This window comes from Solanum dulcamara, chromosome 11 (genome assembly GCF_947179165.1).
Source record: "Solanum dulcamara chromosome 11, daSolDulc1.2, whole genome shotgun sequence".
Taxonomy (NCBI): domain Eukaryota; kingdom Viridiplantae; phylum Streptophyta; class Magnoliopsida; order Solanales; family Solanaceae; genus Solanum; species Solanum dulcamara.
In genome coordinates, this window is record NC_077247.1 from 52,428,595 (window position 1) to 52,454,735 (window position 26,141).

The 26,141-nt window shown below is 35.8% G+C and overlaps 4 protein-coding genes and 1 long non-coding RNA gene across 5 annotated transcripts; 4 read left to right on the forward strand and 1 right to left on the reverse strand.

Annotated features, from left to right (window-relative positions):
* Positions 1–132: 132 nt before the first annotated feature.
* LOC129872394 (acidic 27 kDa endochitinase-like) lies at positions 133–1,510 on the forward strand. Its single transcript, XM_055947383.1, has 3 exons — positions 133–470; positions 657–756; positions 902–1,510. Exons 1-3 carry the CDS (start codon positions 188–190, stop codon positions 1,275–1,277), a joined length of 759 nt encoding a protein of 252 aa, XP_055803358.1. The 5' UTR covers positions 133–187; the 3' UTR covers positions 1,278–1,510.
* A 2,208-nt stretch (positions 1,511–3,718) lies between these two features.
* On the forward strand, positions 3,719–12,561 carry LOC129872395 (acidic 27 kDa endochitinase). Its single transcript, XM_055947384.1, has 3 exons — positions 3,719–4,097; positions 11,791–11,899; positions 12,044–12,561. The coding sequence occupies exons 1-3, from the start codon at positions 3,818–3,820 to the stop codon at positions 12,417–12,419; spliced, it is 765 nt and encodes a 254-aa protein (XP_055803359.1). The 5' UTR covers positions 3,719–3,817; the 3' UTR covers positions 12,420–12,561.
* On the reverse strand, positions 4,843–6,534 carry LOC129872396 (uncharacterized). The gene is made up of 4 exons (XR_008762563.1): positions 6,294–6,534; positions 6,094–6,203; positions 5,069–5,135; positions 4,843–4,947 (listed from the first exon to the last, which is right to left on the reverse strand). It is a non-coding gene; the product is annotated as an uncharacterized LOC129872396 (long non-coding RNA).
* Positions 12,562–13,824: 1,263 nt separating the features above from the next.
* On the forward strand, positions 13,825–21,961 carry LOC129873817 (protein trichome birefringence-like 34). Its single transcript, XM_055949004.1, has 5 exons — positions 13,825–14,474; positions 14,560–14,731; positions 14,818–15,011; positions 15,128–15,286; positions 21,488–21,961. Exons 1-5 carry the CDS (start codon positions 14,062–14,064, stop codon positions 21,837–21,839), a joined length of 1,290 nt encoding a protein of 429 aa, XP_055804979.1. The 5' UTR covers positions 13,825–14,061; the 3' UTR covers positions 21,840–21,961.
* A 1,188-nt stretch (positions 21,962–23,149) lies between these two features.
* Positions 23,150–25,674, forward strand: LOC129874967 (protein trichome birefringence-like 34). The gene is made up of 5 exons (XM_055950366.1): positions 23,150–23,645; positions 23,729–23,900; positions 23,981–24,174; positions 24,288–24,446; positions 25,073–25,674. Exons 1-5 carry the CDS (start codon positions 23,290–23,292, stop codon positions 25,422–25,424), a joined length of 1,233 nt encoding a protein of 410 aa, XP_055806341.1. The 5' UTR covers positions 23,150–23,289; the 3' UTR covers positions 25,425–25,674.
* The last annotated feature ends 467 nt before the right edge of the window (positions 25,675–26,141 follow it).

Here is a 26,141-nt window from a genome sequence, read left to right on the forward strand (position 1 = left end):
AAGCAAACTTGATAATTACCTTTTCTGTAGAAAATTGTCATAGTTGTACAAATTAATCAAAACAACATTTAGCATTATTAGTGGAAAAGTCTCTCTTCACCTTTAATCTAATCACTATAAATTAATACCCCCACACACATAACTAAACATTCAAACTCAAAAAAATATAAGGAAAAAACAGAGGAAAATGAAGTTGTATGTATCATCAGTTGCAATGTCTTGTCTCTTTTTCTTGTTCCTAATTACAGGAACTTTGGCACAAAATGCCGGTTCAATTGTAACCAGGGACTTGTTCGAACAGATGCTGAGTTTTAGGAACAATGATGCATGTCCTGCTAAGGGCTTCTACACTTATGATGCATTTATAGCTGCAGCCAATTCCTTTCCAGCTTTTGGTACTACTGGCGATGATACTGCCCGTAAGAAGGAAATGGCTGCCTTTTTCGGTCAAACATCTCTCGAAACTAATGGTAATTTCGCTCATCCCTCTTAGAGTAAGGTTAATTAAAAGTCACGAGTGGTCCTTATAATTTGGTATCACATGATGGTTACTAATTCCACTTATTATTAATAGTTACTTATAATTTTATTTTAGGCAATCTGATCGTGTAAAATTGAAATTTCTATAACCGAACCTACGCTTGGCTCTTTTGCAGGTGGTAGTGCAGGAACATATACCGGAGGATATTGCTTTGTTAGGGAAGGCAACCAAGTGGGAAGTGGATTTTATGGCAGAGGACCCATCCAATTGACAGGGTACGTAAAACAGAGGAAAATCCACATCTGACTAGTCAATTACTCCATATCTTGTTCAATTTCATTTTAACATGTCATAGCTACGAAATCTTAGATGAAAAGAACACAATATGTGACTAATTTAGAGATGATAAAACTTTTACAGGCAATCTAACTATGACTTAGCTGGGCAAGCAATTAAAGAAGACCTAGTTAACAACCCTGACTTAGTAGCAACAGATGCAACTGTATCTTTCAAAACAGCAATATGGTTCTGGATGACAGCACAGGGTAATAAGCCATCATGCCACAGCGTTATCACAGGGCAATGGACACCATCAGCAACCGACATGTCAGCAAATCGACAACCAGGCTACGGTGTCATTACAAACATAATTAACGGTGGAGTTGAATGTAACATGGGACAGAATGTTAGAGGGGAAGGTCGAATTGGATTTTACAAGAGGTATTGTGGTATGTTGAATGTTCCCCCCGGTGAAAACTTGGACTGTTACAATCAAAAGAACTTCGCCCAGGCCTAGGCCTCGTTACATATATACAAAACAAATCATGTTATGTATTACTATTACTCATCGAGATGGTCCAGTCTATAAGTTATATTTGGATGTAATAAATAAGGGGATTCTGTTTTCCCGTTTACAATAAGGTGACATTTTCTTACTTGTCTTCCTGAAATTTCTATTGTACCACATCAGTGGCTTGAATTTTTTTAAGTGAAACATTTATACAAATTAAGTGATCATTTGTGGATTCACTCGGAAGATCAATAGTGTTTTAACTTATTTTCGAACCCTCAACCTATCAATTGATGGTGGAGGTAAACAACTACTTGAGCAACTCTAACTTGTCCAAATCATTTAACTAATCAAGGAAAGGTAAATCCTTTTTTTTATTATTTTTTCTTAGTATTCGGTATTCATATTGATTCGATTAAATTTGAATTAATGCAAGGCTCATTTACGGAAGTAGCACTTTCAACAGAAATTTTTGACCTCTAACTAAGGATCAAGATATTTCAATCATTCCATCACAATTCATGTTGATTAAAAAATAAACCTGTCAATTCATGATGGTCTTTACCATTAGATTAAAGTACATAGACATTTCAAACACGCCAAACTTGTAATTTCAACTTAGAAAGAAATTAGAGAACTCGTAAGAGCCTAACTAAGGTTAACGTTTTGACTCTTGACTTTTGACTTTTGAAGACTTTTATCCCCGAGCAGGTAAAACCGCATATAAAATTAGCCATGAAAACATAACTCACCCAAATTAATTCAAGTTTGAACGGATTGATTATTAACTTATTCTTTTTGATCTGTTTAATTCAGCCCATTAAAAAGCTGTGATGATATGTAATTTAAATTGAGAGACTCATGTGAAATTTTTTCAAAATATTTTTGAAAATATAATTTTTTTGTTTAAGACGTATATGTAAATACATATATGGAATGAATAAATAAATAAATAATGATTAAGTATTGAAACAAATTATAAGAAAATAAATAAAAATAACAAAATTATAAAAGTTAGGAGAGTTGGGTTGTGACTCATTACAACAACAACCCAGTGGAATTTCACACCGTGGGGTTTGGGGAGGGTAAAGTGTACGAGATCTGACTACTACTAAGGTAGGACGGCTGTTTCCGAGAGACCATCTGCTCAATAGAAGCATAAAAAGATGTCAAATACGGTTAATAAGTTCAAGAAGTTCCAAGCGACATGAGAAAAGCAAATAACGTAAGTGACACAGATAAAATAAAGTAATGAAAGTACGGAGAATAATAGGTAATAACAGAAATTATAGCACAGGAAATTATAGTGTGTTAATGTGCTTACTAATAAGGCAGATTAACGAGACTTTGTACTAACCTTCTATCCTAATATAGGTCCTCCACACCCTCCTATCTAAGGTCATATCCTCGGTAAGTTGTAACTGCGCTATGTCCTTTCTAATCACCTCTCCCCAATATTTCTTCGGCTTACCCCTACCTCTTCTGAAACCATCCATAGCCAACTTCTCACACCTTCGCACTGGGGCATCTATTTCTCTCCTCTTCATATGCCCAAACCATTTCAGTCGCACTTCCTGCATCTTGTCTCTCCTCTTCAATGGGTTGTGACTCATTGTTTAGTCTATTTTAATCCAGCTTATTTCCACCCAAATTTGATTCCAACCATTTTGACCCCTTTTAAATTAATCCAATCCGATCAAATTCAATTCAGCTCCTTTCAAATTAATTCAATCTGATCAAATTCAGTTCAACTCGTACATTTCACCAGATAGTTCTCAGCCGCAAGGTTGCCGGCATGCCCCAAGTCCAGATCGAGGAAAATGTTCCCAGAAAAAAGATACTTTCGAGAAAGGTGCTTCAGCTGGAGCTGCGACAATTGCTTTAGCGGGCTTGTTCTTATTTTACCGGAGGGGTTTGAAAGTGGACACACCCGCAAGGAACCCCATCTCGAAACCAACCGCCGTAACGAAGGAATGAGTCTATTAAGTGGGAAAAAACTACTATAGCTAATGGTTTTCACTTGAATGTGTACGGAAATTTCTTCAAATTGAAATGTCTTGCGCCGACTTCCTCATTACGTAGCCAAATTTAATATTCCAGAACTCGACAATTTGTAACAAATAGGGATTACGTACAGTGACAAATAAATTAGTACACTTTGGTTTACAAGATAAACTCAGTTTAATTTCACCACGTCTAGAAAATCAAAACAAAGGGTGAGGTTCTGGGTGAGATTTGAATTCTGTTATGAATAGTATATGATGAAGCCACCAAAAATATTAGATTTTAATTTTCAAATCTATATCTTCTAGGTTACTATAAGATGAGGAGAAAAATTTGTATCTACGATTACATGGGCTATTTATGATGACACCAAAACAAAGACAATTTACAATTTTGTTGAAAACGTACAAATTAATCAAAGCCACATATAACATTATCGAAAAGTCTATGCTTATCTTAGATGTGATCCCTAGCTATAAATACCGCCACCTACATAACTAAACAGTAAACACTAGCTCATAAAGGTGCACAAGAAAACAAGAATGGAGTTTTTGCGATCACATCTGGTATTATCTTGTGTCTTTTTGTTGTTCCTAACAGGAAGCTTGGCACAAGATGTTGGTACAATTGTGACAAGTGACTTGTTCAACGAGATGCTGAAGAATAGGAACGACGATAGGTGCCCTGCCAAGGGCTTCTATACTTACGATGCATTCATAGCTGCAGCCAATTCCTTTCCAGCTTTTGGTACTACTGGTGATGATTCGGCACGTAAGAAAGAAATTGCTGCCTTTTTCGGTCAAACTTCTCACGAAACTACTGGTACTTTAACTATATATACCTCTCCCCTACTGCTAATCTCGGTTAGTTTTTGTACTGAATTTTAATCCTAGTTCGTTGTACAAAATTTAAATAGAAAATTTATGATTTTGTAATATTGTTGACTAAAAAACCCTAGCCGCCTAATATTTTTCTCTCTCAGTGAGGTCTTTCAAAATTTCAGACAGTCACTGGCCGGAATGGCCGAATCAACCGGAGGACGATCTCCTCTGGTAACACAGAACAATACTTTGATAACACAACCTACTATATTACAAACCGAAATATCAAAGAACAACAATCAAAATCAAACCTTTGCCAATCTTTTCAAACCCACAAACTCAGAAATAGATAATGTCAAAGTACCATCAAAACAGATCTCATACATCAACGGGGAACCATTTATTGCCTGGAAATCCAATGAGATTCAGCAGATGATACAAAAGGAGAAACTACAGTATGCAGTAATTGGTAAGTTTTCATATGACAACATTGATATTAAAGAACTAAGGAAGGTAATTCCAACACAATGTGGAATCAAAGGAGTACCAATTATAGGACTACTAGATGAAAGACATATTCTGATCCGACTAAATTTTCTGGAAGACTATGTTAAAATGATGTCAACCCCTATTTATTACCTAAAGGTGCATGATAGGTATTGCCAAATGAGATCTTTTATATGGAATCCATGGTTCAACCCAAAGGAAGAGACATCAAAGGCTGTAGCTTGGATAAGCTTTCCTGAACTACCACCAAATTTTTTTGTTAGAGAAGCAGTCTTCTCCATAGCAACTGCAGTTGGAAAACCACTGACGGTAGATATGGCCACAGCAAATAAGACAAGACCAAGCTGCGCAAAAATCAAAGTTGAGGTCGATTTGTTAGCAACATTACCAAAAAGGATTAACATTGCGGAAGAAGACGAATCAGGAATACTAAAATCAAAATGGGTAAGGATAAATTATGATTACCTACCAAAATATTGCAAGCACTGTAGACTCCAAGGTCATGAGGAGAAGGAATGTAGAAGTCTTAATCCTGAATTGGCAAAACAGTTTAAAGAAGATTTTCGAAAAGAAAATGCACAAGGAATTGATACAGAAACTCAAAATAAAGAAGACTTTCACGGAAGAAGGGGAGGGTACTTTACTGGTAAACAAGAATGGATGCAAAGAAGGAGCAAATACAAAAAGAATAAATCAGGGATTATAATTGGGGAAATGAGTCCAATTAAGGAGACAACCATGATAAATACCAATCCATTTGCAGCACTAGAAGAGATCCCACAACACCAAGATATTGTGAATAAAGAACAAGTACCACAAGAAGATACTAGAACATGGATTGAGAAGAGTTTCTATACCCACAAAAACCAAACAAAGGAAACAAACAATATCACTAATGATACAGAAGTAACACAGGGAGACAACTTCAAAAATGATCATGAAAACCACAACAAACACTTAGAATCATCTACTGATCAACAAAGACCAAATGACAGTGTAGAGGATATCTTATCTGAGGAACCACAAACACAGACACCAAAAAGAATCCTCCAAATAGAAAATGCAACATCAAGTCTTCAAGAGGAGGAGTTTGAACAGAACAACAAGAGCACCAATCAATCCAGTGTGAACAGTAGCAAGACCACAACCACAAGCAGAGGGGAACAATCATCTGATGCACATACAAACATGGTAAAATTTCAAACCCCTGATCTAAATCAAATCCAGCTAGAAAAGGATAACAATAGTCAAAACAAAGATTTGCATTTAAAAAATAGTAATAACAACTGGTGGGAAGGGGATAGACAGAAGGAAAATCAGCAAAAAATAACCAATACTACAAACAACATGGAAACTGAGGAAACCAGACAAAGAAATATAGAAGGAACAGAGGAAATCCAAGATTTTAACAAGGAACAGCAGAAACAAGAAATATCCACAAAACCAAAAGTAAACATAGAAAGAAGTAACAGAGATTTAGATGAACATACCTTAGAACACAATCTTGAAGCAGCTTTGAGAGCAGGAGATATATCACCAAAATATATTCAAAAAGGAGGGAAGGAGAGAAAAAAAATATCAAGAGAGACAAGTGTACCACCTGGAAATGGAGTACATACAAGAAGGCAGATTAATAAACTCAATAAACCATGATTAATAATCTCATATGGAATATTAGGTCAGTCAATACCATGGAAGCCTTCACAAGGTTGATAAAGCTTAATCAAAAACACCAATTTGGATTCATAGGTTTAATGGAACCTTTTCAAGACTCAGACAAGATAGAAGAATATAGAAGAAGACTTGGCATGGAGTATGCAATGGCCAATATATCTGGTAAAATATGGGTTTTTGTGGATGATATTTTTGACTGTCACATAATAATGGACCATCAACAACATTTAACCATTAATTTAAAGATTAAAGGTAGTCAAGAGGAGATACTAGTAACCCTGGTGTATGCTAAATGTAATCAAAATGAAAGAATGGAATTATGGGACTCTATGGAAGATTTAGCTACCTCAGTCAGCATCCCATGGATGATTGGGGGTGATTTTAATACAATAACATCACAAGAGGAGAAACTTGGAGGACTACCAGTAACCATTAATGAAATTATGGATTTTAGAGGATGTATTCAGAATTGTGGAGTATCAGATTTGGGGTTTAGTGGCAACAAATATACTTGGTGGAATGGTCAAACTGGGGATGACTGTATCTTCAAGAGACTGGATAGATGTTTGGGTAACCAACTACTACAAACAAAATATTCTAGTGTTGATATCAAACATTTGATTAGAAATGGTTCAGATCATGCTCCTATGATAATCTCTTACACAAGAGACAATAGAAACATCAAAAAACCTTTCAAGTTCTTAAACTTTTGGGTAAAACAAGAAGGATTTTTGGAAATAATTAGACAAAATTGGACAGCTGAGTTTATGGCAAACCCTTTCATAATCTATCATCATAAACTGAAGAAGGTGAAAGCAGCTTTGTCACAATGGAGTAAAGCAACCTTTGGGAATATATTTCATGAAATTGAAACCCTTGAAGAGATTGTCAAAATGAAGGAAACCCAATTTCAGAACTGTCCAACACCTACCAACAGACAGGACTTGCATAAAGTACAGGCTGACTTAAATAAATTTTTACACCTAGAGGAAGAATTTTGGAAACAGAAAGCTGGGATGCAGTGGTTTCATGATGGGGACAGAAACACAAAATTCTTCCATTCTCATGTACAAGGAAGAAGGAAAAGGATGCAGATTAGACGAATTCAAGGAGAAGATGGGAACTGGATAGAAGAGGAAGAGGGAATAATCACAGAAGCCATTAACTTTTACACTGATCAGTTCACAAAGGAAGAAGACCCAAAAGACTATGAAATCCTTAACCACTTACCCAAAATGATCACTGAGGAAGACAACCTGTGTTTTGAAGCAGAACCTACCAAAGAAGAGGTGAAAGCAGTGATCTTCCAATTAAATAGTGAAAGTGCAGGCGGACCTGATGGATTTACTGGTGTTTTCTATCAAGCTTGCTGGGAAATCATTAAAGAAGATGTCACCAATATGATGAAAGCTTTCTTTTGTGGTGCAGAATTGCCTAGGTTTATCACCCATACTAACTTAATCTTAATACCAAAGAAAGATATGGTTAACACTTTCTCTGATATGAGACCAATTAGTTTGAGCAATTTTGTGAACAAAATCTTCTCTAGATTGATCCATGAGAGATTGGTTTCCAAAATAACTAATAATATATCCCTCAATCAAGCTGGTTTTATTAAAAACAGAAGTATAGTGGAGAATATTCTATTGACTCAAGAAATTGTCTCTGACATAAGGCTAAGAACTAAAGATGCAAATGTTATAATGAAGTTGGATATGGCAAAAGCGTATGACAGGGTATCTTGGATTTTCTTAACCAAAGTACTTAGAAAAATGGGTTTTTCAGAAAGGAGTATAGACATAATCTATAGGATTGTTAGCAATAACTGGTACTCAGTGTTGATAAATGGTCAACAACAAGGATTTTTTAAATCTACCAGAGGAGTAAAGCAAGGGGACCCTCTCTCCCCTACCTTATTTATTTTAGCAGCAGAAGTCCTATCAAGGAGTTTAAATGCATTGCATCAAAACTCTCAGTTTAAGGGCTTTGGAATGCCTAAATGGAGTCCAAAAATAAATCATCTTGCATATGCAGATGACATGATTATCTTTACCTCAGCAGATGTGGTGTCTCTACAAAAAATAATGGGAATTTTGAGAAACTATGAACAGACTTCTGGGCAAAAGATTAACATGGACAAGAGTGCTGTCTATATGCATAATAGAATATCAGGTGACATCAGTATCACAGTTGAGATTGTAACTGGCATCAATAGAAGAGAATTCCCTTTTATGTATTTGGGCTGCCCTATTTACCACTGTAGAAGAAAAAAGGAATTCTTTAATACTTTGACCCTTAAAATTATGAATAGACTTCAAGGATGGAAAGGAAAAATGTTATCTTTTGGAGGAAGGGCAATTCTTATTAAACATGTTTTGCAAAGCATGCCAATACACATATTATCAGCTATTAACCCCCCTATTGGAATCATCAGACAAATACACAAGATGTTTGCTCAGTTTTTTTGGAGCAATACTATTGGGAGCAAGAGTAGACATTGGGTGGCTTGGAATAAGGTGTGTATTCCAACCATAGAAGGAGGCCTAGGTTTTAGATCACTTCATGATGTCTCATTGGCACTGTTTTGTAAACTTTGGTGGAACTTCAGGACAAAATCTACCTTATGGAGTGATTATATGACCAACAAATATTGTAGGAAGGAACATTCTATAGTGGTACAGTGGAAACAGGGGTCACAGACATGGAAAAAAATGCTAGAAGCCAGGGACCTAATAGAACACCAAATTTGGTGGCAAACTAGGAAAGGGGATTCACTTTTCTGGTTTGATAACTGGACTGGATTGGGAGCCCTGTACTTTGTAAATCCAAGGAATACCTATGATACAAGAATTCAAAATGTCAAAGAAATGACAGAACAAGGGAGATGGAATAGAAGAAAACTGATGGAAGTACTCACTGAAGACATTGTTGATCATATCATCGATAATATATCCACACCCAGGGAAGAAAGAGATTGTGATAGACCTTGGTGGATACTAGACACAAGTGGAGGTTTTACTATTAAATCAACCTGGGAGTTTATTAGGTTAAGGGGACCACAAATGAGCAAATATAGTTTCATGTGGATTAAGGGGTTGCCTTTTAAAATCTCCTTTTTTATGTGGAGATGTTGGAAATTCAAGATTCCTACTGATGATGTCCTAAAAAAGATGAACTTTACTATGGTGTCTAAGTGTTGGTGTTGTATAAATCCTAGAGAGGAGACTATACCCCATTTATTCCTAACATCAGACACTGCTAAAAGGACTTGGTCTTATTTTTGTAAGGCAGCAGGAATAAACATGGAAGGAGTACAATTACAACAACTAATTGTGAAATGGTGGAATGCACAAGTAACTAACAGATTGAAGCAGATATATGCTGCAGTGCCATCAATCATAATATGGGAATTATGGAAGAGACGAAATGGTATCAAACATGGGCATAGGAAGGTTAATAGCTCAGTTATTCATCTAGTCCTAATCTCCATCCAAAGACTAGTTCTCTACAGAAACCCCTCAATTAGAACTATCCCTATTGGGTGGGAAAATCTGGTGCATATACTGGAGGAAGGCAAAGCAAGAATGAAGGTAAAGCAAGTCAGATGGAATTTCCCTCCACAAGGGTGGTGTGCTTGCAACACTGATGGAGCCTCTAGAGGTAACCCAGGGAGGAGTGCCTATGGTTTTTGTGTGAGAAATGCACAAGGAAATCTAATGTATGCTCAAGCAGGGGAAATTGGTTATGCCACCAATATAGAAGCAGAAATTGTGGCTCTACTGGAAGCCCTGAAGTACTGTAAGCAGCAAGGACTTAACAACATTATTTTTCAGACAGACTCACAAACTATACAAAAAATTTTAACTGGAGACTGGAAACCTCCATGGATTATAGCAGACTGGATACAACAAGTGGAGGAATACAAGAGGGATTTGGATGTCTTTTTCAAACATACCCTACGAGAAGCAAATAAATTGGCAGATGCTTTAGCCAACTATGCTTTAGACGAAGGACCAATGCAATGTTACTTGTTTAAGGATTTGACGGTGCACATGAGAAGAATCCTAAACAGTGATAAAAGTCAAATCCCTTATCTAAGAATTAAGAAATACTGAAAGAGCTGGAGAAAAAAGGAAAAAGGGACTCACAATGAAAATGAAAATCAATTACAAAGAGGGGGAAAAAGATTTTGATTTCTTATATAATATTTTGTTAGTTCAATTTGTTTTTCTAGGATGCCTATTTTACAGGAGTACAGGAAAACACAAAAGGACTAATCAACACAAGGCAACAACTTCCCTAAGCAACAACAAATCAATTTCTTCAAGCACTTGTAACCACAATGGCGGAGAACAAAGCACTTAGATGCAACAGATTCAACAGAGGGGAAGGGGACACATCAAAATATCTACACCAGAAGAGAATCAGAAAGAAACCAACTAAGCAGATTTGGTCCTATCATCATCTTCACACCTCAATAAAAGAGGATCAACTGAAAGAACAAAAACAGAAACACGACAAGGAGAAGGACCATTTTCTACATGAAAAACAAAGCAACAAACACACATGCAGGGCTAAAAAACTCAAAAATCAGCTAGATCGAAAGCAAATCAGAAGGAAACCAGCAGCAATTTGGCCTCTTCATCATATTCACAAACAATGGAAACAAAGAAGGAGGAAGACCAAGAGACGAGTTTTAGGAAGAGGAGCTACAGAGTTCCCCTCTTTTGACATTTCTGAGAGTTATCTCAGAAATGAGGATAGGAATATGCCACGTACTTGGCAAGTAAAGAAAGACAAATATCTGTAAGGGGTCGTTTGGTTCATGCAATAAAAATTTCAAAATTTTAATAAAAAAATAAAAAAATTTAAATAGTTATATACATATTTTATTTTCATTTGAGCTTGTTTTTCCAAGTCACGTAGTTTGTCTATCAATCAAAATTTTGCTTTTGTTTTCTTGTTTTTTTCTAGATTCATATTAGTTCCGTTCATTGTCATTACTTTTTACGAAACATTTTCATTAACAAAATAATACTACAACTTATGAGTATTTTCAATAGTTTTTAGAACTTAAGAGTGTAAATCAATTTTTTTTTTAAAAAGATAAATCTTTTTTCAAAAATGACCAAACGGTGACTAGGGGCGGCTCAAACATATCAGTGGCCTAAAGCCAAATTCGAACGAAGGTCTTAAATTTTAATTTTTTTAATAAAGTTTATTATTGTCGATCCATTTAATCTTTCTTGAAACATATAGTATCATAGATTTTTTCAAACTTCTAATAATTCTTTCTCGCTTATATGAAAACTTTATAATTTTTTTTTATAAATAATATTCAATATTATTTTTAAAATATATCTTATAATCTATTATTGCTTAAAAAATGAGGTCCTTTAAATTAGGGGGCATGCCTTTTTTTTAGGTTTGTCGAGCCAGGGTGTGACTTGTCAAAAATATTTGCGAATATATGGCCGAACTCTAACTAAGTGAAGTATTTGGCTCTTTTGCAGGTGGTAGCCTAAGTGCAGATGGTCCATTTGCGGGAGGATATTGCTTTCTTAGGGAAGGCAACCAAGTGGGAAGTGGATTTTATGGCAGAGGACCCATCCAATTGACAGGGTACGTAAGACAGGAAAATCCACGTCTGACTAGTCAATTACTCCATATCTCGTTCAATTTCATTTCTAACATGTCATAGCTACGAAATCTTAGATGAAAAGAACACAATATGTGACTAATTTAGAGATGATAAAACTTTTGCAGGCAATCTAACTATGACTTAGCTGGGCGAGCAATTGGACAAGACCTAGTTAACAACCCTGACTTAGTAGCAACAGATGCAACTGTATCTTTCAAAACAACAATATGGTTCTGGATGACACCACAGGGTAATAAGCCATCATGCCACGACGTTATCACAGGGCAATGGACACCATCAGCAGCCGATACGTCAGCAAATCGACAACCAGGCTACGGTGTCATTACAAACATAATTAACGGTGGAATTGAATGTGGCAAAGGACAGAATCCGCAAGTGGAAGATCGGATTGGATTCTACAGAAGGTATTGTACCATATTGAATGTTGCTCCTGGGGACAACCTTGATTGCTACAACCAGAGGAACTTTGCCGAGGCCTAGGCTTATGTTTTTGTCATCACCATGGTGAATAAGGGACTCTGGATGCCCATTTAGAAATAAAGAGTTCTTGTCTTATAATATACCACATTTACTATTATCTCGTCGAATTTTTAATTTCTCCTTTATTCATATAGTTCTTGCATTTCTCATCTAAAAAAAAAAGGTTTGAATTGTTTACCTCAAAGTTACGCGGTCATTACTATGGCGAATAAATAATTCGGCACGTGCCAATATGATACAATTTACAATTTGGACCAAAAATAAAATAAATTGAACAAAAGATGAAAAATAATTATCAACATGTTGTGCTTTAAGGTTGACAACAAGTTTTTCATGAGCAAATTGAACTGTAATATCTGAGTGAAGCAATTTTAGTAATTCAACTAGCTACATGAGTGTATTTAGAACTTTAGCCAACCTAGAGGGTTAAAGTGTGTTCCTTCAAACTTTTAGTCGTAGTTCCACAAAAGGCAGTCAACTTTTCAGTAAATATGAGTAATTGAGTACTTTTAATTCAATAATTTCCCAGATTGAACATACCAGTCTGGTTGGTTGGCATTCTGACTTCTTGTGAAGTGATCACTAATAAGACACACATATATCCAGATCCACAGCTCATTTCTCTTTTAAAGAATTCGAAACCGTTTGTCAGCTTTCAATCACGCACATGTGCTTCATATTTAATTTATTGCTCAGCTTGCAGTAGAAATATGAGTAGTGTTAATAAGGTTTAAATTCGAGGAAATCGATGAATATAACTCTATGATTTTCAATTAAAATGAGAGGGAAAAAACGATTCCATAAAGATTTAGTATATTATTTTATTATTTTTAATCCTGATAAGTAGGAGTACGTTCAGATAGTGATCATAGACAGATAGAAAGATATTGAAGTCGAGAATCAAAATAAAAAATTATTCACTCTTTTTCATATTAACTGAATTTATGAGACAATGTATACATATTAAGAAAAATATTTAAGAATATAATTTGAATTATACATATTAAGGCTGCGTACAATAGACCCTTGTGGTCGGACCCTTCTCCGGACCCTGCACATAGCGCGAGCTTAAGTGCACCGGGCTGTTAAATTAATACTATTTATCCTTTGTAAAATCATAAATATAATTTTTCAAGTGTTGTGATTTATCTCCTAGAAAATATAAAACTTGAATAAATGAAAAGACAAATATGAAAAAAGTTTCAAACATCCATTTTGAACTTTAAACAATTCAATTATTTTGAATAATGAAAAATTCCTCAAAAATTCAATTAATATTCGAGAGAGTAGTAAATAGTCAAACATTATACATTACTCATCCTTACTTCTTGTTTATCTTATTATTTGTCCTTATTATTGTTTTCTCCTCTAATATTTTCAACATAATTTTTTGTGTTTCCTTTTCATATATGATTTAATATACATTATTTGAATCCTGAAAACATTTTCTTTTCCTTTACAAAGTAGGATTATGACTGAGTATGCACCCCATTTTCTAAACCTCACTAATGAGATTATAGTATGTCGTAGCTGTTATTTGTAAGTAGAACATGTTTGAATTTTTTGTTGGGGACAAGTACTAGTTATTACTGCAGGGTGTATAGATAAATCAGCAAAGAGTCACCAGGATGCAAATCAATGAATGATGGCATATTTCAACAAATTGAAAACAGAAACCGAACCAAAAACAGAAAAAATGAATGGGAGACCAGTACTATTCTGGAGTAGTTGGAATAACAAGGTAATGGGTATTCAGCTAACCTTTCAGCTATTGGTAGCAATTATCGCTGTGGTTCTAGTTATCACAACTTTGTCCCTGTCCAGACAGATTAGGCTGAAGGAAATTGGGGAAAAGACCCAGTTGAACTCATTATCCAGCTGCAATTTCTTTTCTGGTAAATGGGTATTTGATAACCAATCTCGCCCTCTTTATAATGGGTCCAATTGTTCCTTCATTTCGTTCTTGGATGATGGAATGGCTTGTCAGAATTACGGGAGAAAAGACCTTGATTACCTCTATTGGAAATGGAAACCCCATGATTGTGACCTTCCAAGGTATAGTAGAATTTTTCTTCTATTTTTCCTCATTTGGGTTCTGGGTATTTATGATTTTGGATTGTAATTCTTGATTTTTGCTAAGATTTAATGCCACAGCAATGTTGGAGAAGTTGAGGAACAAGAGGCTTGTTTATGTGGGAGATTCACTCAATAGAAATCAATGGGTTTCACTGGTGTGCATGCTAGAGTCATCAATCCATACTCATCTCAAGCATGTTCACTTCAATGGTTCTTTGGTCACATTAAAAGCTATTGTGAGTTTCAACCATTATTATGCGTTTGCTATTTGGCTATTGAAGTTGTGGACTTAAATCTTGTTTCCAACATTATATTGGTGAAGGAATACAATGCTACCATTGATTTCTACTGGGCACCATTGTTGGTGGAATCTAATTGTGACGATGCGTGGCATCATCGTGTGAAGGATCGTGTATTGAGGGTCGATTCAATAGATAAACATGCTAGATTTTGGGAAGAGGCTGATGTGCTTGTTTTTAATTCCTACTTATGGTGGCGACTGGATTTGACTGTTTTGTGAGTACACTTATCCTTGCAACCTTTAACCAATCATAAACAAAAATTGCACTTAATTTCAAGATTTTGGGAATAAGATGACCATTGAATATGACAAGTGATTTGTGCAATTTCAGGTGGGGTTCGTTTGAAAGCGCAGATTTAAAATATGAACAATTGGGGATGTTGCGTACATACGAGTTGGGGCTACAGACATGGGCAGATTGGTTGGACACTCATGTCAACCGCACCAAAACAAGAATTTTCTTTGTTAGCATGTCGCCCACGCACCGCAGGTATATACATAATTCACTACTTCTCTTTGTAATTTTTTTTTTCTAATTGCACAGTTGAAGTAGCAGATTCAGATTTGAAGTTTTTAAGTTTCTATAAGGATCTCAAGTTAATACCATAAGTCCATAACACTAATTAGGTGAATAGATATGTTGGAAAACAACCCTGCAATAGAGAAGAAGCAGCGACAGAGAACAAAAAGAAAGAAGAAGAAAATGAAGAAAGAAGAAGAAGAATAAAGAAGAACAAGGAAGCTGAAGAGTTTTAACTCTTCAGCCTTTCATTTTGACACTTACAGGTGGCAGCTCCCCATCCACATAAATTCCCACAGTTGGAATTTGTACTCATCCAATTAAATATAGTTATGCCCATATAATTATGGGCAAGTAAAATAAAAACTTGTACAAATAAGACAAATGAGATCCATGCTTTCTTGTCTCTATTACAACTATTATGTATCTCTATATAACCATATGTACAGAGGATGAATAAATAGACAGAAAGTTTTCCTTTTTAGCCTCTTCCTTATTCAATTTTATCATGGTATCAGAGCACTTCTAAGCTCAATCCGAATCTGTGTAAGAAAATCTCTAGATATCAATATCATCTCCAGTTAGACAGAATGCCTGAAACAACTCAAGTCAAGTTAGGAAGTGGTGAGAAAGGAACCACATATGAAAGCAGTCATCCATATTACTTAAACAACTCAGACTCACCTGGTATGATTCTGGTCAACAGTGTTTTTGATGGAAGAGGATATCCAGGTTGGAGGAGATCCATCCTCTTATCTCTATCAGCCAAAAGGAAACTTGGCTTTATCAATGGAACCTGCAAGGCTCCAGAAATGGAATCTGCAGACTTTGAACAATGGAGTTGTGTCAATGATATGATCATATGTTGGATATCAAATGCTCTATCTAAGGATATTGCAGATAGTGTGATGAATTCCAAGACTGCAAAAGAACTCTGGGACAGCTTGGAACAGAGATTTGGCAAATCAAATGGTGCCAAACTCTACCACCTGCAAAAGGAATTAACAGGTATGACACAAGGGAACAGTGACATTGCAGCTTACTTCACCAAGCTTAAAAAATTATGGGATGAGTTAGATGGGATAAATGTAACTGTGTGTTGCTCATGTGAATGCATTTGTAATGGGAAAGCAAAGTTAACAAAGTCACTAGAAGATCAAAGGTTGATTCAATTCCTAATGGGATTAAATGATGTATATGCTCAGGCAAGGGGAAACATACTTATGATGAATCCCTTACCTGGAATAGATGTTGCATATTCCTTACTTTTGCAGGATGAGAATCAGAGGGAAGTATATGCAAACACAAATTGTATCTCTGATTCTGGATCATTTATGGCAGTAGGTCAAGCAAAACAGCAAAACAACAAACTAATTGCTGAGTTTGCAGCATTTATGGCTAGTGGACAGGGGAGAAATGCACAGAGATTCAAACACCAAGCAATAAGAGGTACAAACACATATCAGAAGTATGCAAATCCAAGTCAGAATCAGAGATATGACAAGGCACAGAACAAGTTTAAGGGTAGAAAAAGATATGATCCAAATCTATCATGCAGTTATTGTGGGAAAACAGGGCATGTGCAAGATGATTGCTACAGATTGCATGGATTCCCTGCAGATTTTGAGTTCACCAACTCCAGGAACTATCAGCCACAGATCAAGGCAAACACAAGTTTGACTCAACAAACAGATGAAGACATTGGAATTAATGAAGGAAATTTTAAGGAACAGTTCAGCAAACAGCAACTTGAAGAAATGATGCAAATGTACAAGCAAAGCAAATCAACACAAGTAGGAAAAACAGGAATCAATGCAAATGCAGTAGCTGGTACCATTCTTAAATACTCAAACTCTGTACCCACTAATCTTCAACAAAATACTTGGATAATTGATTCAGGAGCCTCAGAACACATGTGTTTTGATCCCAATTCCTTCTTGTTTTTAAATCCTCTCCCTATGCCTTTGAACATTAACTTGCCTAATTCCTTCAAGGTAAGAGTAACTCATACAGGGAGTATCTCCATTTCTTCAGGACAGGTCATCACTGATGTACTACTTGTGCCAGATTTTAAGTATAATTTACTTTCAATTCACAAGTTTTGTGTTCAGTTTCAGTATGATGTCCTATTCACTGCTAGTGGATGTTTCTTGCAGGACCTTTCAATGAAGAGTCCTCAAGCTTTTGGTGAAGTTAGAGAGGGACTCTATTTATTGGATTCCAATAGTGACAAGTCTAGAAGTATTTTCAATTCAAATCATGTATCTTCAGATCCCATCTCACAACCATTTTCAATTTTTCATTCAGTACATGCTAATGCTGCTCCTAATGTAAAACTTTGGCATGTCAGGTTGGGACACCTTCCATTTTCAGCAATGAAACATTTAAGTTTTCTTTCATGTGAATCCAATTCTGATTTTATTTGTGACATCTGTCCCAGAGCTAGACAAACTAGACAACCTTTTCCTACTAGTAGCATAAAGTCCAGACAGATTTTTGATTTAATTCATATAGACACTTGGGGTCCCTACAAGTGTAATACTTACAATGGCTTCAGGTTCTTTCTCACCATAGTAGATGATTACAGTAGAGGAACATGGACATTCTTACTAAGTACCAAAAGTAATGCCTTTTCTGTACTAAAGGATTTTCTATCTATGGTAGAAAGACAATTCAATGTAAGGGTCAAAGTGATCAGATCTGACAATGCCTTGGAATTAGGAAAAGGGACACAAGAATCAGCATTTCTTGCTTCTCAAGGGATCTTACATCAATTGTCTTGTGTTGCTACACCCCAACAAAATGGAACTGTTGAGAGAAAGCATAGACACCTCTTAGAAATTGCCAGAGGATTGATGTTTCAATCCAAATTGCCTAAGTCCTACTGGGGAGAATCTGTTTTAACTGCTACTCATATCATTAATAGACTGCCATCTAGTGTTCTAAAGGGAAAGACACCTTATGAGGTATTACTTAAACAGAAACCTGCCTATGAACATTTGAGGAATTTTGGCTGTTTGTGCTATGCTTCCACCCTAGGCCAAGGAAGAAACAAATTTGATGAAAAGGCTACTGCTTGTGTTTTACTAGGATACCCTCTACAACAGAAAGGGTATAAACTGTTGTCTCTTGATACACAAAAGGTGTTTGTATCCAGGGATGTCAGATTTCATGAATCACATTTTCCTTTCAACTCATCTGATACCTCACACACACCTATCTTTTTCACCTCCCCTTCTCCTTCAGATCATGTCCTTGATTTCTACAATCACTCAGCACCACCTGTTAATAATCCCTCTTACCCAGCTGCACCCTCAGTACCTTCACTTAATACTTTTGATCACAGTTCACAATCTGAATTCACACTTCCTCAGCCTACATCATCAGATACTACAGCTCAACCTGCTTTATCAGATACTTCTACCCCTGTGCCTCTAATAGATTTACCAAGGAGGTCTAGCAGAATGTCTCATGAACCTGGCTACCTAAAAGATTACATTTGCAATAGTGTGATATTCACTAATCCATGGAACACTTGTTTTGGTCACTCCCTTAAGCCTAAAAGCTATGTTTTCTCTTCACTATCCCCCCACAATCAACAACTACTACACTCACTTTCTAATCTCACTGAGCCTAGTTGCTATAGCCAGGCTTCCCAACATCCAGAATGGAGAGAGGCCATGGACTCAGAAATTCAGGCTTTGGAAACCAATCGCACCTGGGATGTTGTCTTGTTGCCTAAAGGGAAGAGAGCTTTACCTTGCAAATGGGTATACAAAATAAAGCATCTCTCCAATGGTAGCATTGAACGATTAAAGGCCAGACTAGTCGTGAGGGGGGATATACAAAGAGAAGGTATAGACTATGGAGAAACCTTTTCCCCTGTTGTGAAATTGACCACTATCCGTTGCCTCCTCACCATTGCAGCTAAGAAGCACTGGTCTGTTTCACAATTGGATGTCAACAATGCCTTCTTGCATGGTGACCTCCAAGAAGAGGTTTTTATGAAGTTTCCCGCAGGACTGACACCTCCTAGCTCTAATCATGTTTGTCTTCTGAGGAAGTCCTTATATGGTTTAAAGCAAGCTTCCCGGCAATGGTATGCTCGACTTGCAGGGGCCTTAGCTTTCAAAGGATATTCCTCCTCTTTAAACGATTACTCTCTTTTTTTTAAACACAATGGCACACTTATTTCCATCTTAGCAGTTTATGTCGACGACATTCTCCTCACAGGAAACGATTTGTATGAAATTGAGAACATCAAATGCTTCCTCAATACAGAGTTCAGAGTTAAGAACCTGGGAGAAATTCACCATTTTCTTGGCATGGAAATTTTGCGAGAAGATCATGGATTTATTGTGAATCAACGCAAATTTACCATGGACCTCCTTCATGAATTCAACGTTTCTCATCTGCCCACAGTTAATTCTCCACTGGATCCTTCCTTCAAGATTCGAGCTGATGACAGTCCTCGCTTGGATAATCCCACCCTCTATCGTCACTTGATAGGTAAATTGAACTATTTGACCAACACACGCCCAGATCTATCTTTTGCTGTCCTTGCTTTGAGTCAATACATGCAACGACCATGTTTGTCACATTTCTCGGCCGCCCTACACGTTTTACGCTACCTGAGCTCCGATCCAGGTCAAGGTATACTGCTGTCTTCCAACCCATCCTTTTCTTTGTTGGCATTTTGCGATGCAGACTGGGGATCTTGTAAAGACTCTCGTAGATCGGTCAGTGGTTTTTTCATTACACTCGGAGGAGCTCCGATCTCTTGGAAATCGAAGAAACAAACTTCGATCTCTTTGTCCTCCGCAGAAGCAGAATATAGATCCATGCGACGTGTTACCGCTGAGCTTACTTGGTTAGTCCGCCTTCTTGAAGATCTTTCTGCTCCAATTTCACTTCCAATTCCGCTCCACTCAGATAGTCAAGCTGCCATCCATATAGCTCGCAATCCGGTCTTCCACGAGCGCACCAAACACGTTGAGTTAGATTGTCACTTCGTGCGCCAACAATTTCAGTCAGGTTTGATTACCCTCTCGTTTGTTCCTTCCAAAGAACAACTTGCCGACCTCTTCACTAAGCCCCTTTCTGGGGTCCCTCACCGGGCGATTCTACACAAGTTGGGGGTCATGACTTCTCCCTCCAACTTGAGGGGGGATGTTGGAAAACAACCCTGCAATAGAGAAGAAGCAGCGACAGAGAACAAAAAGAAAGAAGAAGAAAATGAAGAAAGAAGAAGAAGAATAAAGAAGAACAAGGAAGCTGAAGAGTTTTAACTCTTCAGCCTTTCATTTTGACACTTACAGGTGGCAGCTCCCCATCCACATAAATTCCCACAGTTGGAATTTGTACTCATCCAATTAAATATAGTTATGCCCATATAATTATGGGCAAGTAAAATAAAAACTTGTACAAATAAGACAAATGAGATCCATGCTTTCTTGTCTCTATTACAACTATTATGTATCTCTATATAACCATATGTACAGAGGATGAATAAATAGACAGAAAGTTTTCCTTTTTAGCCTCTTCCTTATTCAATTTTATCAAGATATTTAGTAATTTCTTAATATGTATACAAGAATGGAATAAAAACTATTAAGTTCATGTGAGACCGTGACTGACACTCTAAATCCGCCTTTGCATGGAAAACACTATAGCAACACTAGTTACTTCTACACTTCAACCATAACTAGTAGGGTCTATATGAAACCTCAAAAATATTATATGCTCCACTTTGGGTCCATAATATTTCAGTACTCCGTACTTGAGAATTTTTTCTAAACATTAGGGGTTCTATCATATACTCTAGTACGCACTAATCTTCTACTACTTGCCGTTGGTATCACTTGTACGGATTTTCAATTTCCACTATTTGGACTCAAGATATTGTAAATCTTTTGAGATTACTTCTTTGCATATGATTAACATATTAATTATAATTCCACACTTGGAGTCTGAGAAGGGTGGAGTAGGCAATCTTATCCTTACCTTGTGGAGGTGGAAATGTTGTTTCTGATATACGCTCAAGTAAAATATATCAAAAATCTTGTATGTAAAGCAAAGAAGAGTTGTTTGAGTGTGTTAACATTCTTCCTCTTTTAACACACTCATAGTAGTAGTACTGATTTAGAAAATGTCTGAATTATATAATGACAGGGGAGAAGAGTGGGGGAAAGCAGAGGGTGAGAATTGCTACAATGAAACAGAGCCAATTTCTAAATCAGAGTATTGGGGATCAGAATCATCTCTGGGAATGATGAGATTGGTGGAAGCAGCCATCAAGAAACTGAATGATAAGAGTGGTGTCAAAGCAGATTTGCTCAACATTACCCAACTTTCTGAATATAGAAAAGAAGCACATCCATCCATTTACAGAAAGCACTGGGATCCTCTGTCCAAAGAACAATTGGAAAATCCAATTAGTTATGCAGATTGTACACATTGGTGTCTTCCTGGGGTACCTGATGTTTGGAATCACTTTTTTTATGTATACCTTCTTTACTTGTGACCCATGTAAAATGAGACTTACTTGTTACGGAAATAGAATGTAATTGGATTCATTTGTTCTTCTAAAGAGGTGGACTTTTTATGATGTCAAAGATTTCAACTGTGAAGATTAATGACAAGGGTAGGGGCGCCAAAAGTATGAGCATATAAAAACATCGCTTCGCTCAAGTTTGGACTTGATTCGTCTAGTTAGCAGAGTTGATAGGTAGTCGAAATTAATCATTAAGAAACTTTGGTAAAATATTTTTAAAAAGATATTTTTTTGTTTGATATGTTATATAATCATAAATAATTTAATTATTGAGCACTTAAATAAATTATAAGAAATTAATTAATCACGCACTAAAATAAATGATCATACAAGAAAATCTTACAACTATTACTATTTCTCAACAAAAAAAAATAATACAAAACTTCACAAAAGCTCCATTCTCTCCTAGTTAATATATTATGTCATCTTAAAATCTCATTTAAATCTTATTTAAATAGTACTCCCTTTATTTAAAAATAAGTGAATTGTTAAGGCAATACACATTTATTAAAAAAGAAGTTTAGGACATAACTTTCTACTTTTGCTCTTTTAGTTATTTTTAAACTATTCTTGAAATCATAAATATGAATAATTAACTCTTTTGAAATTATTACCTAGAAAATGTTAATGAAAGACAAAAATAGCAGAAATTTTCGACAATTCTTTTGAACTTTGAACAATTCAGTTAGTTATTTTGATGAATACAACTTCTTCTTCTACATGAACAACAATTCTTTATCTTTAATGAATACAACTTCTATTAATAGGAATAAAGAAAAAAACTGTTTATGCAGTTCAAAGGCTCAAAAACAAAGAACGCTAATTGTTCTACTTAATACATCACTACACATTAGGTACATATAGATGTGATTTGGTAGTAACTAGGGTAATTAGTAGCTTGACTATTTTTAGGACTCTAATTATCTAGCTAACTGCTTGGCTGCTTCTACACAACTTCTTCTGCCAACTTTGACAGTTAAATATTTAAATTGGAGGAGCTACTTTCGCTTTCAGTAGAGTAAAGTTCAAAAGCACTTTGATTGATGTGGAATTTAAAATACTATTATTTAATATTAACGTATTAAAAACCTCCTAGTTTATCGTAATTTAATTAAAAAAATTGAAGTATCTTATTAAAATCTAAAAATTGAAAGGGTTTTATGAATTTGAATTTTTTTAATTATAAATTGGAAAAGGTATTAAATATTTTAGGGTGTAAAAAATAGGATGCTGAATAAATTGGGTATTAGAAAAATAAAATTGGGAATGACAAAAGGCACTTGGTCAACATAATTAGGCTGATGGCTGCTTCTCTGATGAGCTCGCCATTTTCATCTCCACCAATCATGGCTAATTCCCACCATTTTTAAAGGGGAACGAACAGAACATCCAAAGTAAAAGTCTGAAAAAGCAGAGAAAAATGAATGGAAGACCAGTATTTTTCTGCTCTAGTTTAAAGAACAAGGGAATAGGTATTCAGCTAAGTTTTCAGTTGCTGGTAGCGATTATCTTTGCGGTTCTAGTCCTTACGGCTTTATCGATGTCCAGATGGATTAGTGGAGCTCCAAAGTTAGTTGAGAAGCAGACCCAGAAAAGCTCGTTATCTAGCTGTAATTTCTTTTCTGGCAAATGGGTATTTGATAACCAATCTCGTCCTCTCTATAACGGGACAAATTGTTCGTTCATGGATGATGGAATGGCTTGTCAGAAGTATGGGAGAAAGAATCTTGACTACCTCTATTGGAAATGGCAACCCCAGGATTGTGACCTTCCTAGGTACAGTATTTATTCAGTTTTTTCTTCAATTTTATCATACTTTCTGTTCTGGGTATTTGATTGTAGTTCTTGATTTTGCAAAGATTTAATGCTACGGCGATTTTGGAGAAGTTGAGGAACAAAAGGGTTGTTTATGTGGGAGATTCACTCAATAGGAATCAATGGGTTTCAATGGTCTGCATATTAGAGTCAGAAATCCCTAATCATCTCAAATATGTTCACTATAATGGCTCTTTGGTCACCTTTAAAGTTATTGTGAGTTTCAAAAATTGCTTATTTCCATTGAACTTTGATTGCAGTTGCTAATTAGTTTTTGTATTTTAACATTAATGAAGGAGTACAATGCTACTATTGATTTCTACTGGGCACCATTGTTAGTTGAATCAAATTGCGACGATCCATCGTATCATCGTGTGGTAGAGCGCATTGTGAGAGTCAATTCTATAGAGAAGCATGCCAGAATTTGGAAAGATGCTGATGTGCTTGTCTTTAATTCATATCTATGGTGGAGATTGAATTTGAAGGTTCTGTGAGTACACATTTTGCAACCTTTGCTCCATTCACAAGAAAATTATGGTTCTTAATTTCAAGATTTTAGGCATAAGATGTTCATTAATTATGATAGAGATTGTATAATTTCAGATGGGGATCTTTTGAAAGCCCAAATGCAAAGTATGAATATTTGGGGATGCTGCGTACATACGAGTTGGGGCTACAGACATGGGCAGATTGGTTGGATTCTCATGTTAATCGCACCAAGACTCGAGTTTTCTTTGTGAGCTTGTCACCTACTCACAACAGGTAAACAACATTACTTTTTCTGGTTTCAAATATTAGTGAATTCAGCAAATTGAATTTATTTAACAAACATGACGTATTAGAAAAACAAGAAGTCACTTGTTAGTACTATTTTTCTCAAATCTGCTCTTACTATTCAAATCAGCGTAGTTTTTAATTAAGCGCGATCAGGAGATAAATGGTTTCTTTAGGCATACAAATAGATGGTATAATTAAAGCTAATTCGAAAGTAGTACAATGGACTCATTGGTTTTATAAAATGCGTTCATTTATGAAGCATCTTTCCAACTTTAGTGCCTTGAACAGCCCTTTCTAAAAGAATTTGTTTGTTGCATCTTTGAATGCCTCCATGATTTATTTCTTTTGTACACTGAAACCAAGGATGGGGATGGCAAGTCCAAGAAAATAAGTATAAATAAGTTGTAGCTGATGTCAAGCTCCGTGTTGGAACAAGTCTTCTGGGATATGAGATCATGTTATGAATCATCTTTTATTCTTTGACTTTGGCTTTGTACATTGTATATGCATCTAGTTGTTTTTTTTGACTTTCTATCAGTTTATGAGTTTATGTATAGTGAGTCGTACGAGTACTAATTTAATGAAGAAATATTCAAAACAAAAAATTGCAGGGGAGAAGATTGGGGGAAGGCAAATGGTCAGAATTGTTACAATGAAACAGAGCCAATTTCTAATACAGAGTATTGGGGCTCAGATTCAGATTCAGAGATGATGAAATTGGTGGAAGTGGCCATCAAGAAATTGAATGAGAAGAGTGGTTTCAAAGTTGAGTTGCTCAACATTACTCAACTTTCTGAATATAGAAAGGAAGGTCATTCATCAATATACAGAAAGCACTGGGATCCTCTGACCAAAGAGCAATTGGCAAATCCAAGTACTTATGCAGATTGTATTCATTGGTGCCTTCCTGGAGTTCCTGATGTTTGGAATCATTTTTTATATGCGTACCTTCTTTACTTGTGATCCATACACAATGAGACTAATTGGTACAAATATAGTAAAAAAAGAAGAAGAAGATATAATTAGTTTATTCTTGAATGAACTGAATCAGCTTCATAGTCCAAGGTTCAATTAGTGCACCATATTGTTGAAGGGAAAAAGCTTATTATATATACATGTTTATATCAAATCAATTAATGCAAGTGTTTTTAGTTGTGTTCTCACTTTAATTTGTGATTCTTATACCTAAATGGATTTGTTTTGGCATAAATAAGATAGAGAAAGATTTATATACCCCAACGCTTTTCATACTTTATTTGTGAGATTTCATGGGATATGTTGTCGTTGTTTGTAAGCACTGATGACTCAACAATGAAAATAGATTACACATTCCGTAATTCGTTTAACACTTGCCGGGAAATAATCCGTCAATTGTCAAGGGTAAATGTACGAATGATCTATGTACTATGCAAATCAATTTATGTAATCCATGTTTGGCGTAGTATGTTTGTTCAATATAGAACACACATCTGTCAAGCCACAGATATGATCAATTGGTACTTTTGATTGAAACACGATGCCAAAATAAGATAGTAACCACAACAGGAAAATAGCAATGAGAATACTCCTGCTAGAAATAGTTGAATTTTTTTTATTTTTTTAAAAAGCTCTCAAAGTTATACACTTATGCCCATTAACAAAGAATAAAAAACACCTGCCATGTTGATTAGTCCAAGCCAG